Source organism: Oncorhynchus nerka, linkage group LG12, assembly GCF_034236695.1.
Source record: "Oncorhynchus nerka isolate Pitt River linkage group LG12, Oner_Uvic_2.0, whole genome shotgun sequence".
NCBI classification, from domain to species: domain Eukaryota; kingdom Metazoa; phylum Chordata; class Actinopteri; order Salmoniformes; family Salmonidae; genus Oncorhynchus; species Oncorhynchus nerka.
In genome coordinates this window covers 54,363,034-54,378,904 of record NC_088407.1, presented here as the reverse complement: position 1 = coordinate 54,378,904, position 15,871 = coordinate 54,363,034, and the positions used below count along the sequence as shown (strand labels likewise).

At 44.6% G+C, this 15,871-nt stretch overlaps 1 protein-coding gene across 2 annotated transcripts in view; it reads left to right on the top strand.

The window, feature by feature from the left end:
- LOC115138373 (EARP-interacting protein homolog) overlaps nucleotides 1–15,397 on the top strand; it is a 75,177-nt gene extending 59,780 nt beyond the window's left edge. The window contains exons 8-10 of one of the 2 annotated variants that reach the window (XM_029675166.2): nucleotides 1,382–1,549; nucleotides 7,260–7,427; nucleotides 11,929–15,397. In XM_029675166.2, the coding sequence (XP_029531026.1) occupies nucleotides 1,382–1,549; nucleotides 7,260–7,427; nucleotides 11,929–12,103 (511 nt within the window). In that variant the 3' untranslated portion in view covers nucleotides 12,104–15,397. The remainder of the gene's footprint in view (nucleotides 1–1,381; nucleotides 1,550–7,259; nucleotides 7,428–11,928) is intronic. The other variant, XM_065025651.1, reaches the window with a different exon arrangement.
- Nucleotides 15,398–15,871: the final 474 nt, after the last annotated feature.

Below are 15,871 nucleotides of genomic sequence, written 5' to 3'. Positions count from 1 at the left end.
GGGTGACAAAAATGCATTTTCAGAATGTGGGCGTGACATGACCCCTGCCCCGTCCCCAGTGAAAGTTTTGCCCTTGTGCACAAATATTAAATACAGAATTTTACTTGCCACAGAGCTGCCTGTAAATTACTGTCAAATTCATGGTAACCCCTTTACTGTGTGTGTGTGTTGTAGATTGTTCTGGCCCTCACTGACGTAAAGGAGGATGAGTTTCGATTTGGTTTCACTGTGTCCGCAGGCTTAGGCTAGGAAGGCATATAATCCTTAATACTTTGTGAGGAGGGTTCCAGCCAGGCTTTGCTCAGGATCCCCATTTCATATTTGCCGAGTGGAGTGGGGTGCTCAGAAGCATTCTGGAAGCACCGAAACTAACCCAATTTCCTGCTCCATTTCCCCCGTGCGTCCTATTCCATGGAGGACAGAGTTTACGACACAGCACAAACACACACACACTGTCAAACACCTGGCCAGAGGTCATGCCGAGGCAGTCAATGGTGAGCAGATTGTGCACTTGATAGCAAAGTGACTCCACACACTCAAGTCATTTTAAAGTCACAAGATTAAAGAGTGTTGTAATTTTGTTTGGTTAGAAGAAGGAGCTGCTGCCAGTGTCTGGGCCCTCTGTGAAGTCCAAGTGTGGTCTCATCCAGTTTGCTGAGGTCCAGTGGCAGAATCTTACAAACCATATAGTCATAGAGCCATACAGACCGTCATCCTGATCTCATTGAATCCCTCAGGTTATTTTCTTTTCCCTCCCTTTTTAATGAGATTTTTAATTAGCATGTTATTTGTATAATGAGATCAGCAGGGTAGATGGTGTCTGGTGGAGGAGAGAGGGGAGCAGAGAACATTGGGTCTAACGCTGTTTCAATAGACCGCCCTGGTTCCTCTTCAGTCATCACAGCAGGAGAGGGAGGGAAGATGATCGGAGGGGTGGAGTGGGGGAAAAGAGCGGATGAGAGGTAGGAATGACTGGGGAAGGGGAGGAGAGGACAGAAGAGGAGATGAGAGGAAGGGTACAGGGTCCTGTGGAGAGGAGTAGAGAAGAGAGTAGGTTTACAACATGAACATAATCTGAAGCGGAAAAGTCTCTCCTCTCTTCTTTGCTCTCTCATATCTTTCCTCGTGCCTTAACACTGACCTCTTCCCACCCGGGACGAGCAGGACCAGGAAGCCAAGGCCGTGTGTGGTTGTGACTCCTGGCTTTATTACACGTCAGGCTTTTATAGGGCAGGAAATAAGGTCTGGCCTTCACCTAGTGTAGAGAACCACTACAGGCTTCTCCTGATTTATGTCATCAGGGTTGCTGTGGCGTTTACTTACTCTCTCTCTCTTTCTCTCTCTCTCTCGCTCTCGCTCGCTCTCTCTCTCTCTTTTCCAGTCAGATCTACTGCATAGAGAATGCTCATGGGCAACTGGTTCGAGACCTTGACTTCAATCCCAACAAACAGTACTACCTGGCCAGCTGTGGGGACGACTGCAAGGTCAAATTTTGGGACGTGAGAAACATCAACGAGCCAGTCAAGATCCTGGAGGAGCACTCTCACTGGTGGGCACCTGTCACACTTTAGACACACACATAGCAGATATACAGTTGAAGTCGGATGTTTACATACACCTTAGCCAAGTACATTTAAACTCAGTTTTTCACAATTCCTGACATTTAATCCTAGTAAAAATGTCCTGTCTTAGGTCAATTAGGATCACCACTTTATTTTAAGAATGTGATATGTCAGAATAATAGTGGAGAGATTTCATTATTTCAACACATTCCCAGTGAGTCAGGTTTGTTGGCCTCCTTGCTCGCACATGCTTTTTTAGTTCTTGAGGTCAGGGCTTTGTGATGGCCACTCCAATACCTTGACTTTGTTGTCCTTAAGCCATTTTGACACATTTTGAAATTATGCTTGGGGTCATTGTCCATTTGGAAGACACATTTGCGACCAAGCTTTAGCTTCCTGACTGATGTCTTGAGATGTTGCTTCAATATATCCACAATTTTCCTTCCTCATGTTGCCATCTATTTTGTGGAGTTCACCAGTCTCTCCTACAGCAAAGCACCCCACAACATTATGCTTCCACCCCGTGCTTCACGGTTGGGATGGTGTTCTTCGGCTTGCAAGCATCCCCCTTTTTCCTCCAAACATAACGATGGTCATTATGGCCAAACAGTTCTATTTTTGTTTCATCAGACCAGAGGACATTTCTCCAAAAAGTATGATCTTTGTCCCCAAGTGCAGTTGCAAACCGTAGTCTGACTTTTTTCTGGCAGTTTTGGAGCAGTGGCTTCTTCCTTGCTGAGCGGCCTTTCATGTTATGTCGATATAGAACTCGTTTTACTGTGGATATAGATACTTTTGTACATGTTTCCTCCTGAATTTTCTCAAGGTCCTTTGCTGTTGTTCTGGGATTGATTTGCACTTTTCGCACCAGAATACGTTCATCTCTAGGAGACAGAACGCAACTCCGTCCTGAGCGGTATGATGGCTGCGTGGTCCCATGGTGTTTATACTTGCGTACTATTTTTTGTACAGATGAACGTGGTACCTTCAGGCATTTGGATATTGCTCCCAAGGATGAACCAGACTTGTGGAGGGCTACAATTTTTTTCTGAGGTCTTGACTGATTTCTTTTGATTTTCCCATGATGTCAAGCGAAGAGGCACTGAGTTTGAAGGTAGGCCTTGAAATACTTCCACAGATACACCTCCAATTGACTCACATGATGTCAATTAGCCTATCAGAAGCTTCTAAAGCCATGACATAATTTTCTGGAATTTTCCAAGTTGTTTAAAGGCACAGTCAACTTAGTGTATGTAAACTTCTGACCCACTGGAATTGTGATACCATGAATTATAAGTGAAATAATCTGTCTGTCAACAATTGTTGTAAAAATTACTTGTGTCATGCACAAAGTAGATGTTCCAACCGACTTGCCAAAACTAGTTTGTTGACAAGACATTTGTGTAGTTGAAAAATGAGTTTTAATGACTCCAACCTAAGTGTATGTAAACTTCCGAGTTCAACTGTACCATTGTACTTATAGCCTCAAACCCCATCTTTGCACAACCAACAGAACAGCTATACTTCCGGCGCTGACAGAGATGGCCGCCTCACTTTGCGTTCCTAGGAAACTATGCAGTATTTATTTTTTTATGTGTTATTTCTTACATTGTTACCCCCAGGAAATCTGGGGGATGTGCTGTAGACGGGCACATCACGCACCGCTCCCGAGCATACTACTCGCCAATGTTCAGTCTCTTGACAAGGTAGACAAAATCCGAGCAAGGGATGCCTTCCAGAGAGACATCAGAGACTGTAACGTTCTTTGTTTCACGGAAACATGGCTCACTCGAAACACGCTTTCGGAGTCGGTACAGCCACCTGGCTTCTTCACGCATTGCGCCGACAGAAACAAGCATCTCTCTGGTAAGAAGAAGGGCGGGGGGGGGTATGCCTTATGATTAACGAAACGTGGTGTGATCATAACAACATACAGGAACTCAAGTCCTTTTGTTCACCTGACTTAGAATTCCTCACAATCAAATGCCGACCGCATTTTCTACCAAGAGAATTCTCTTTGATCATAATCACAGTCGTGTATATTCCCCCCCAAGCAGACACATCGACGGCCCTGAACGAACTTCATTTGACTCTATGTAAACTGGAAACCACATATCCTGAGGCTACATTCATTGAAGCTGGGGATTTTAACAAGGCTAATCTGAAAACAAGGCTTCCTAAATTCTATCAGCATATCGATTGCGCAACCCGGGCTGGCAAAACCCTGGATCATTGTTATTCTAACTTCTGCGACGCATATAAGGCCCTCCCCCGCCATCCTTGCAGAAAAGCTGACCACGACTCCATTTTGTTGCTCCCAGCCCATAGACAGAAACTAAAACAGGAAGCACCCAAGCTCAGATCTGTTCAACGCTGGTCCGACCAATCGGTTTCCACGCTTCAAGATTGCTTCGATGACGTGGACTGGGATATGTTTCCCACATAGCATCGAACAACAACACTGATGAATACACTGATTCGGTGAGTGAGTTTATTAGCAAGTGCATCGGTAATGTTGTACCCACAGCGTCTATTAAAACATTCCCCAACCAGAAACCGTGGATTGATGGCAGCATTTGCGCAAAACTGAAAGTGCGAACCACTGTTTTAATCAGGGCAAGGTGACCGGAAACATGACCGAATACAAACAGTGTAGCTATTCCCTCCGCATGGCAATCAAACAAGCTAAGCGTCAGTATAGAGACAAAGTAGAGTCGCAATTCAGCGGCTCAGACATGAGAGGTATGTGGCAGGGTCTACAGTCAATCACGGACTACAAAAGAAAAACCTGCCCCGTCGCGGACCACCATGTCTTGCTCCCAGACAGACAACTTCTTTGCTCGCTTTGAGGGCAATACAGTGGCACTGACACGGCCAGCTACCAAAACCTGCGGGCTCTCCTTCACTGCAGCCAACATGAGTAAAACATTTAAACATGTTAACCCTCACAAGGCTGCAGGCCCAGACAGCTTTCCCGGCCGCGTCCTCATAGCATGCGCAGACCAGCTGGCTGGTGTGTTTTTGGACATATTCAATCAATCCCTATCCCAGTCTGCTGTTCCCACATGCTTCAAGAGGGCCACCATTGCTCCCGTTCCCAAGAAAGCTAAGGTAATTGAGCTAAATGACTACCGCCCCATAGCACTCACTTCCGACATCATGAAGTGCTTTGAGAGACTAGTGAAGGACCATATCACCTCCACCCTACCTGACACCATAGACCCACTCCAATTAGCTTTTCGCCCCAATAGGTCCACAGACGACGCAATCACACTGCACACTGCCCTAACCCATCTGGACAAGAGGAATACCTTTGTAAGAATGCTGTTAATCGACTACAGCTCAGCATTTAACGCCATGTGCAACCAGGTGGTGAGTGTAGGTAACAACATCTCCACCCCGCTGACCCTCAACACTGGGGCCCCACAAGGGTGCGTTCTCAGCCCTCTCCTGTACTCCCTGTTCACCCATGACTGCGTGGCCATGCATTCCTCCAACTCAATCATCAAGTTTGCAGACAACACTACAGTGGTAGGCTTGATTACCAACAACGAGGAGACGGTCTACAGGGAGGAGGTGAGGGTCCTCGGAGTGTGGTGTCAGGAAAATCACCTCACACTCAATGTCAACAAAACAAAGGAGATGATTGTGGACTTCAGGAAACAGCAGAGGGAGCAGCCCCCTATCCACATCGACGGGACAGTAGTGGAGAGGTTTGAAAGTTTTAAATTTCTCGGAGTACACATCACGGACATACTGAAATGGTTCACCCACACAGACAGCATGGTGAAGAAGGCGCAGCGGCGCCTCTTCAACCTCAGGAGGCTGAAGAAATTTGGCTTGTCACCAAAAACACTCACAAGCTTTTACAGATGCACAATCGAGAGCATCCTGTCGGGCTGTATCACCGCCTGGTACGGCAACTGCTCCGCCCATAACCATAAGGCTCTCCAGAGGGTAGTGAGGTCTGCACAACGCATCACCGGGAGCAAACTACCTGCCCCCCAGGACACCTACACCACCTGATGTCACAGGAAGGCCAAAAAGATCATCAAGGACATCAACCACCCGAACCACTGCCTGTTCACCCTACAATCATCCAGAAGGTGAGGTCAGTACAGGTGCATCAAAGCGGGGACCGAGAGACAGAAGCTGTTTTTCAATCTCAAGGCCATCAGACTGTTAAACAGCCATCACTAACATTGAGTGGCTGCTGCCAACATACTGACTCAACTCTAGCCACTTTAATAATGGAAAAATTGAAGTAATAAATGTATCACTAGCCCCTTTAAACAATGCCACTTTATGTAATCTTTACATACCCTACATTACTCATCTCATATGTATGTACTGTACTCTATACCATCTACTGCATCTTGCCTATGCCGTTGGCCATCACTCATTCATATACTTTTATGTACATATTCTTATTCATTCCTTTACACTTGTGTGTGTGTATAAGCTAGTTGTTGTGAAATTGTTAGGTTAGATTACTTGTTAGATATTACTGCATGGTCGGAACTAGAAGCACAAGCATTTCACTACACTCACATTAACATCTGCTAACCATGTATATGTGACCAATAAAATTTGATTTGAGAACATGAACAACATTCCTACCAATTAGCATCAGTTTGCAAAACAGTCATATTCCGCTGATATACGTGTGCTTTTAGCTTATTTTATACTGACCCTGTCACAATGTGTGTGTTGTTACTGTATGACGAGAAGCTTGTTGCTGCTACAAACATACATTCTGTGATGGTTAATTACATTGCACTGCCGTGTTCAGGTGTGGGTTACTGTAGCTATTCTGTGATGAGCTGCAGTGCTCAGGGCTATGTAAGTAGCTGAACACAGTGCACTGCAGTATTCAGGCGTGTGTGTGTGTGTGTGTGTGTGTGTGTGGAGACACGCTCTGGCTCTCTTTCTCTCTCTGGTGTGAGCTGAATAGATAATGACTGTGGAGAAGTTTGTTGCTGCTACCAACATACGTTCTGAGATTAAGTACATTGCATTACTGTACATACACCCTACAACCCCTCTCACTCCCCCAACCCACCCACACACACACACACACACACACACACACACACACACACACACACAGTAGACTGGCCAAATGTATCCAGAGCAGTGTAGATGTGATCCCATTCTGATAGTAGTCTACAGTGTGTGATTTCTGAGCAGTGCTCCGAGGGCCTTGGGGCTCTGGGTATTAGGAACTATTTTTCAGGAGGGAAGAAGATTAGCCGAACGCAGGGAAAGGGTGCGCTGAGCCAGATTTTATGTCAACAGCCCAGTTATCCTTCAATCCCTCTCTATGAGGAGCTCCACCACTGAGCTCTGCCCTAGGCTTTGAGAGAGACCGTGATATAGAGAGAGGATATAGTGATTGGGAGGGAAGGACAGCAAGTGAAAGAAGGAAAAGAGAGTGCAGGAGAGAGACGGCTTAGGAGTTTACAGAATGATTACCTTTATTAGCTAACCATAATTACACAACACCTCACGGCAGTACAAACTAAGCAGCAGGGAAACAAAGCCCAGATCCATCTCAATTACCACACACGTACATGGATTGAGGAGCCAAAAGGATAAGAGACAAAAGGAAAGAGGATATACAGATGGATTAAAAACACCCATTCACTGATTCTCTTTGTGTGTGTGTGTGTGCATGTGTGTGTGCCCACCACCCAGGGTGTGGAGCGTTCGCTACAACCACTCTCATGATCAGCTGGTGCTGACCGGCAGCAGTGACAGCAGGGTGATTCTGTCCAACATGGTGTCCATCTCCTCCGAGCCCTTCGGTCACCTGGTGGACGACGATGACCTCAGCGACGGAGAGGACAACCACCAGTACGACAAGTATGGACACTAAGTCAAAACCTCTATGACATATCTGTCCACTTACTCATGACTGTCAACACGGTCCACTTTCTGACATATTTGTCCAGACCTGTCCCCACTTATAGCCATACTGGACCAATCTCAACCATAACTGTCCACTGTCAATCTTTCATCAGATTTTCAATGCAACAGTTACTAATCATTATGATTATTTTATCAATTCAATCTAGAGTTCGTGCTCTGATTCTAGTTCTCTGGCCTTGAACTTCACCAACTCTTTGCCATGCCCTATTTTGTGATGGTTCAATTTCTGTGCCAAATAACTGTCACTACACATTATGAACAGCATGCACTCTCTCAGAAAAAAAGTAACCAAATTGTACTTAAAGGGGTACAAACGCTTGTCACTGTAGTAGTTACGTCCATTGTACCATTAGTTAGAAGTGCATCATTGTCCTCTTGCAGTTTGTACCTTAAAAGAGCCAAACGTGTTTACCTTTTTAGGGTACCACCGTTTGTTCCTTTTAAGTGGCAAAATGTTTTCCTTTTCTCTATAAAAAGTCCCTCACTTGTACACACCTCTTCGCCATCTCACTTCTGACACCAGTGTAGCAATTTCAGTAGCCCCGACCGGGACTGGAACCAGGGTCCAGCGACAGTCAAACACCTTAACCATTACGCCAACCTCTTGACTAGGTCCCCCAGTGTTGTATTAAGCGCACTGCAATATTAATTACAGCTCTTTATTGTCATATACTCTTATGCAAGCCTTTATAAAGACTCCAGAACTGGCAGCGGACATGATCAAACTTTAATTAACACTGCCATAGACCACTTAAACTGGTCCAACACTTCCCCTCCCAGGTGGCCAAAAATAACTAACTGAAAGCCACACCCCCACTAAGCCACACCTCCAATGATTGTACCTTCATATATGAAATATTGAGTACAAAAATAATTAGTACCATTATACTATTCACACATGTACCCTGAAACGTACCGAACAGTATCATGTGAGATCCTTATGTCCACCTATGAAGGTACATTGTGTATTTAGATATTTTTCTACCCCAGGGAACAATACTGTAGCCAAACCCTTTTTTTCAGAGAGTGCAGTAAATAGCCTATTGTATGTAAAGGAAGCCAGGGTAGAGGAGTGTTATCACAACCAGGCCAGAGACTATGAGTGGAGGTCATGAGTAATGTAACTAGACCTTTTGTGTGTGTTTGTCTGTAGCCTTGTCCAAATAGAAATCAAAATTGGATGGTGTCCAGAGATAGAAGGGAGGGGTTTAATGTAGCTGAAGGGTGGACTAAAAACAACAAGATAACTAATGTCAAATATAGTTAGCCCGTAAAATGTGTGTACAACAGTTGAAGTCAGACATTTACATACACTTAGGTTGGAGTCGTTAAAACACATTTTTCAACCACTCCACAAATTTCTCCGTCACTCTATGATGAGTCCAGTGTGTGGTCTGTGGCAAGTCGGTTAGGACATCTACTTTGTGCATGACCGGAATAATTTTCCCAACAATTGTTTACAGACAGATTATTTCATTTATAATTCACTGTATCATAATTCCAGTGGTTCAGAAGTGTACATACACTAAGTTGACTGTGCCTTTAAACAGCTTAGACAATTCCAGAAAATTATGTCATGGCTTTAGAAGCTTCTGATAGGCTAATTGACATAATTTTAGTCAGTTGGATGTGTACCTGTGGATGTATTTCAAGGCCTACCTTCAAACTCAGTGCCTCTTCGCTTGACATCATGGGAACATCAAAAGAAATCAGCCAAGACCTCAGGAAAAAAATTGTAGACCTCCACAAGTTTGGTTCATCCTTGGGAGCAATTTCCAAAACGCCTGAAAGTAACACGTTCATCTGTACAAACAATAGTACACAAGTATAAACACCATGGGACCACGCAGCCATCGTACCACTCAGGAAGGAGACGCGTTCTGTCTCCTAGAGATGAATGTACATTGGTGAGAAAAGTGCAAATCAATCCCAGAACAACAGCAAAGGACCTTGTGAAGTTTCTGGGGGAAACAGGTACAAAAGTATCTATATCCACAGTAAAACGAGTCCTTTATCGACATAACCTGAAAGGCCGCTCAGCAAGGAAGAAGCCACTGCTCCAAAACCGCCATACAAAAAGCCAGACTACAGTTTGCAACTGCACATGGGGACAAAGATCATACTTTTTGGAGAAATGTCCTCTGGTCTGATGAAACAAAAATAGAACTGTTTGGCCATAATGACCGTCGTTATGTTTGGAGGAAAAAGGGGGAGGCTTGCAAGTCAAGGTATTGCTTGTGGAGGCTACCTGAAACATTTAACCCAAGTAAACAATTTAAAAGGCAATGCTACCAAATACTAATTGAGTGTATGTAAACTTCTGACCCACTGGGAATGTGATGAAATAAATAAAAGCTGAAATAAATAATTCTCTACTATTATTTTGACATTTCACATTCTTAAAATAAAATGGTGATTCTAACGGACCGAAGACAGATAATTTTTACTAGGATTCAATGTCAGGAATTGTGAAAAACTGAGTTTAAATGTATTTGGCTAAGGTGTATGTAAACTTCCGACTTCAGCTGTGTGTATACGCTGGATGTAGAAGCCTAAGTGTTGTTGTACATTCGTTTACTCCAATTAGGGGAGGGGTGGTAGGGTTAGGGGAAAATAATAAAAGAAAATGTATAAAAATACACTTCCGTTCAAAAGTTTGGGTCACTTAGAAATGTCTTTGTTTTTGAAAGAATAGCACATTTTTAATAACATCAAATTGATCAGAAATACAGTGTAGACATTGTTAATGTTGTAAATGACTATTGTAGCTGGAAACGGCTGACTTTTAATGGAATCAGCAACCATCACTCCTGTGTTCCAACGGCACGTTGTGTTAGCTAATCCAAGTTTGTCATTTTAAAAGGCTAATTGATCATTTGAAAGCCCTTTTGCAATTATGTTAGCATAGCTGAAAACTGTTGTTCTGTTTAAAGAAGCAATACAATTGGCCTTCTTTAGACTAGTTGAGTATCTGGAGCATCAGCATTTGTGGGTTCGATTACAGGCTCAAAATGTCCCGAAACAAAGACCTTTCTACTGAAACTCATCAGTCTATTCTTGTTCTGAGAAATTAAGGCTGTTCCCTGCGAGGAATTGAGTATGACACTACAAGCTTGGCACACCTGTATTTGGGGAGTTTCTCCCATTCTTCTCTGCAGATCCTCTCAAGCTCTGTCAGGTTGAATTGGGAGCATCACTGCACAGCTATTTTCAGGTCTTTCCAGAGATGTTCGATCGGGTTCAAGTCCGGGCTCTGGCTGAGCCGCTCAAGGACATTCAGAGACTTGTCCCGAAGCCACTCCTGCGTTGTCTTTTCTATGTGGTTGGGGTCTTTGCCCTGTTGGAAGGTGAAATTTCACCCGATCTAAGGTCCTGAGCGCTCTGCAGCAGGTTTTCATCAAAACATCCCCACAGCATGATGCTGCCAGGTTTCCTCCAGACGTGACGCTTGGCATTCAGGCTTAAGAGTTCATTCTTGGTTTCATCAGACCGGAGAATCTTGTTTCTCATGGTCTGAGAGTCCTTTAGGTGCCTTTTGGCAAACGCCAAGCTGGCTGACATGTGCCTATTACTGAGTAGTGGCTTCTGTCTGGCCACTCTACCCTAAATGCCTGATTGGTGGAGTGCTGCAGAGATGGTTGTCCTTTTGGAAGGTTCTCCCATCTACACAGAGTAACTCTGGAGCTCTGTCAGAGTGGCCATTGGGTTCTTTGTCACCTCCCCGATCAAGGTCCTTACCCCCAATTTGCTCAGTATGGCTGGGCGGCCAGCTCTAGGAAGAGTCTTGTTGGTTCCAAACTTCTCCCATTTAAGAATGATGGAGGCCACTGTGTTCTTGGGGACCTTCAATGCTGCAGAAATTTTTTTGGTACCCTTCCCCAGATCTGTGCCTCGACACAATCCTGTGTTTGGTTTCTGCTCTGACCTGCACTGTCAACTGTAACCTTATATAGACAGGTGTGTTCCTTTCCAAATCATGTCCAATCAATTGAATTTACCACAGGTGGACTCCAATCAAGTTGTAGAAACATCTCAAGGATGATCAATGGAAACAGGATGCACCTGAGCTCAATTAGCAAAAAATACAACAACAAAAAAGTTTTCGCTTTGTCATTATGGGGTATTGTGTGTGGGATGATGAAAACAAATTATATTTCATCTATTTTGAATAAGGCTGTAATTGAACAAAATTTGGCAAAAGTGAATGGGTCTGAAAACTTTCCGAATGCACTGTATATGGGGGATTGGAAATGATGCAGACAATTACGTTGATGGAAGTGACTATCTGTCTGCAGTATTAAAGCTGATCTACCGTCTCAAAAATAGAAACTCTCCATGTTCAACTCCCTTTTCACACTGTGTGTGCGTTCGCACGCGTGTGCATGAATTTGTGTGTGTGAATCGCTGTGTGTTTGTGTACATGTGTGTTTTCTAGGAGCAAGGAGCCCCTGCAGGACAGTATCATCTCTACCTACGAGGAGCATGAGGACAGTGTGTACGCAGTAGAGTGGTCCTCAGCAGACCCATGGCTCTTTGCCTCTCTCAGCTACGATGGCAGACTAGTCATCAACAGGGTCCCCCGTGCACTCAAATACCATATCCTGCTCTAGACAGACTACACACTGGACCGACGACTGGACTCATCATAGAGTGACGGAGAAGAGGGCGAGGAAGGAGGAGCGATGAGGAGGGGAGCCGACCGTGTCCGACACCCGTCGGCAGACCCTGCACACAAACTCTCTCTTTCTCTCTTTTTTTCTCACTTTCCATCCATCCCTCTCTCTCTCTCTCTCTCTCTCTCTCTCTGTCTCTCTCATTTTATTTTTCTCTCCCTCACCCTTTCTACAAAATAACTGATTACGTTACACATTCCCCTTAATGATGCATCTGACTCTGTTTGCTAAGACAGAGAAAATACAAAACTGCCGGTAATCTATTCTGTATATTGTCAAGTAAATGCTATTTATGTCAACTAGATTTTGTTTATTATTTTTGGTGAACAGTTACTTTACTGAGCTTTTGGGGATCTTCTGAAGGATTTTCTCTTGACTGGGAGCCCAAAGGTAGTCTAGTCAGAGACTGGGAGCCCATAGGTATTCTAGTCAGAGACTGGGAGCCCATAGGTAGCCTAGTCAGAGACTGGGAGCCCATAGGTAGCCTAGTCAGAGACTGGGAGCCCATAGGTAGTCTAGTCAGAGACTGGGAGCCCATAGGTAGTCTAGTCAGAGACTGGGAGCCCATAGGTAGTCTAGTCAGAGACTGGGAGCCCATAGGTAGTCTAGTCAGAGACTGGGAGCCCATAGGTATTCTAGTCAGAGACTGGGAGCCCATAGGTAGTCTAGTCAGAGACTGGGGGTTCCTTGCATGCCTCAATGGCAGCCTCACCCTGGGGAATGACAGGAGGTGTATCCAGGGCACTATGGTTCCTAGATGACAGGTTGAAGCCAAGAGGTAGCTCGGAAAATCACCCCCCCCCCAAACCCTCTCCTGATATTTTTTTCTCTTCCTACACCTCCCTCCTCACTAATACCCTTTTTCCACTTCCTCATATATCATCCCCTCTGTTCTCCTCCTCCCATACCCTCTGTCTCCTCCGTCCCTGTCTTTCTGTACAGTGTGTGTTGACGTTGGTCTGTAGTGACAATGGTAGCCTTCTTTAGATCCACTGACAGCCTTTTTAATTGCAGCTTGACTCTGCTCAGGGCTCCTTCTCCAGGCAGAGCTCCATGGTGCCAGGAGAACCCTGAGAGACTGTGGGTCTTCATTAACCATGCCCAGGTTGGCGCCCAGGGCTTGAATGCAGACTAGCACCCTTCCCCTCCTCTAGAAGGCAGCTCACATCCACAACCCTCATTATAGCTCAGTGAATTATTGAAAAGGGGATTGGGGCGTGGGTCTAATGTGGTTTAGAAGCTGAAAACATAATCTTCCCCAAACCTGTCCCTCTATCCTGTCTTTAATTTGAGATTGTGATGCTTGTCAGTTGTCACCCAATTAGAAACGCACACATGCCATGTCCCAGAGACACACACCACATCCCTCTGTTCCCTCTTTTGACTAAGATGCTGGTGGTGTGACAAGCTTGCAGCCATGTGGCATGTTGCATGTTCGTTGTATTCCTTTAGGACTCACTACGCGTGTGTGTGCGTGCGTGCGTGCGCACGGTCTCTGTGTATGCTGTTGACTGTGTGGAAGGCTGCATGCTAGGGACAGAAAGACACAAATATAGATGGGTAAAACGTGGATGGCCAGATGGTTGGATCGGCATTGATAGTTGGATGAGATCAATATTAGAATAATTCAACTATCTCCATCACAACTGCAGATGTGTTAGTCCTGATTGACGCCTTCGCCTGCTCAGTTGCCTTCCTATGAATACATTCACAGTAATGCTCCTCGCTGTTTCTTATCTATAGTCACTTTACCCCTACCTACATGTAATATTACCTCAATTACCTCGACAACTAACCTGTGCCTCAGCACATTGACTCGTACCGGTGCCCCCTGTATATACCCTCGTTGTTTTATTTTATTGTTACTCTTTTCTTTTTCTACTTCAGCTTATTTAGTCAATCTTTTCTTAACTCTTATTTTTCTTAAAACTGCACAGTTGGTTAAAAGCTTCTAAGTAAGCATTTCACTGTACGGTCTACAACGGTTGTATTCGGCGCATGTGACAAATAAAATTTGATCTGATTGAATATTAGCGGATTAAACTAAGCATGATGCATTGATATTCCGTGTACAATGTTCACCTCTGGAGACAGAAGAGGACTGCTGACAATGCAGATGACTGAAATACTCTGCTGCTGTGCTCTGTACCACTGATATCCACAGGCTACACCACATTACCATCCAGCCCTGGCCCCAGCTCTGCTCTACTGTAAAAACATGTGATTCCAGTGTGAATCAGGAGCGGTGGGGGTGTTTTTTGGGCTGTTGACTGTGCTTTAAATATCTGGGGAAACAGCCGAGGGAAAGGTCTTATTCTCACGTCGAGCTCCCAGAGTTCAACTGTTTTGCCCGGCACGACTGACAACTATCGTCTGTGTCACACAGTCACATGACCCCTAGTGCAGTGTACCTGTCAGCGGTGGTGACGAGCATCTTCAAGTCAAGAACCCGGATCTCCAAACCCAGATGGCGTCATGGTTGATATCACATGTGACTGGCAGATACTGTATCCACTGGATGGGCAAGGCTGAGATTTACAAACGGTTTTAAAAAGAGTTGTCTTCAGTGTTTTATTGAGAACAGCAAATAGTCAATTACACACTTTACATGTGAACTCTAGATGCGTTATGTTACTGTACTTAACCTCTGAGGTTTGTTGTTGGTTAAAAGGGTCAAGTATCTCTTGAAAATAACCTGGATGAATCAAGATACATTTCTTACGGTGTCCCCAGTTTACATGTCATTGAGATGTGTCAGTCTACACTGTATATTTGAAAGTTGGTTCAAGTTCAAATATGTACTGAACTTAAATCCTAGCAAGAGACGTACAGAGTAGAGGAAGAACACTTCAAGTAAAGCCTGAGCCTTTATTGTGTGTCCTATGCAATCTAAATATTATGCAGAATGGCAGCTGCTTGTCTAAACCCCCCCATGGAGTCATGCCTCACTATGTTTCCTGCTTTCATCTCCATTGCCTCGATTTCTCCTTTGTTATCTTGGCATGAATTCAAAATACCCTAAATTTCTTCACATATGCAGGTAGCCCAGTGGTTAGAGCGTTGGACTAGTAACCAAAGGTTGCAAGATTGAATCCCGAGCTGACAAGGTAAAAATCTGTCGTTCTGCCCACTGAACAAGGCAGCTAACCAACTATTCATAGGCCGTCATTGAAAGTAAGAATTTGTTCTTTAACTGACTTGCAAGTTAAATAAAGGTAAAATAAATATTAATTTCTGTGTGATGTTTTAAATAGTCCTAAAAAACCTGAGGGTCATACGGATGCCCTCCTCCGAGGACGCAGGCGGAATTGGATTCAGCTGCTCTGTAAATGAAGTAAATTAAATTAGATTTCATTTAATGACTTATTCATGTGTTCGGAGCAAGAGAGCAACCCAGGTGATTATTACCTTCAAGAGGCCCCCTCATTTGCATTCAGAAAATGATCACAATCCCTTGAAAAACAAACAATGCGCAAACACCAGGCAGGCGATCCAAGAAGGGTGGAGAGAGAAACGGACACTTTCTCCGGGAAAAACATCAGAGAGACATTGGAAGGACCCGTGGTAGGTTGTCTGAGCATTTGGAAAAGGTTGGGAATGTTGCGGAAGGAGTGAACAACTGGCAAAGACTGAGACCATTGTGGAACCTGCGAGAGGTTGTCCTGAGGGTTGGGAGGTGGTTGGATATGTGGAGGGAATTATGCC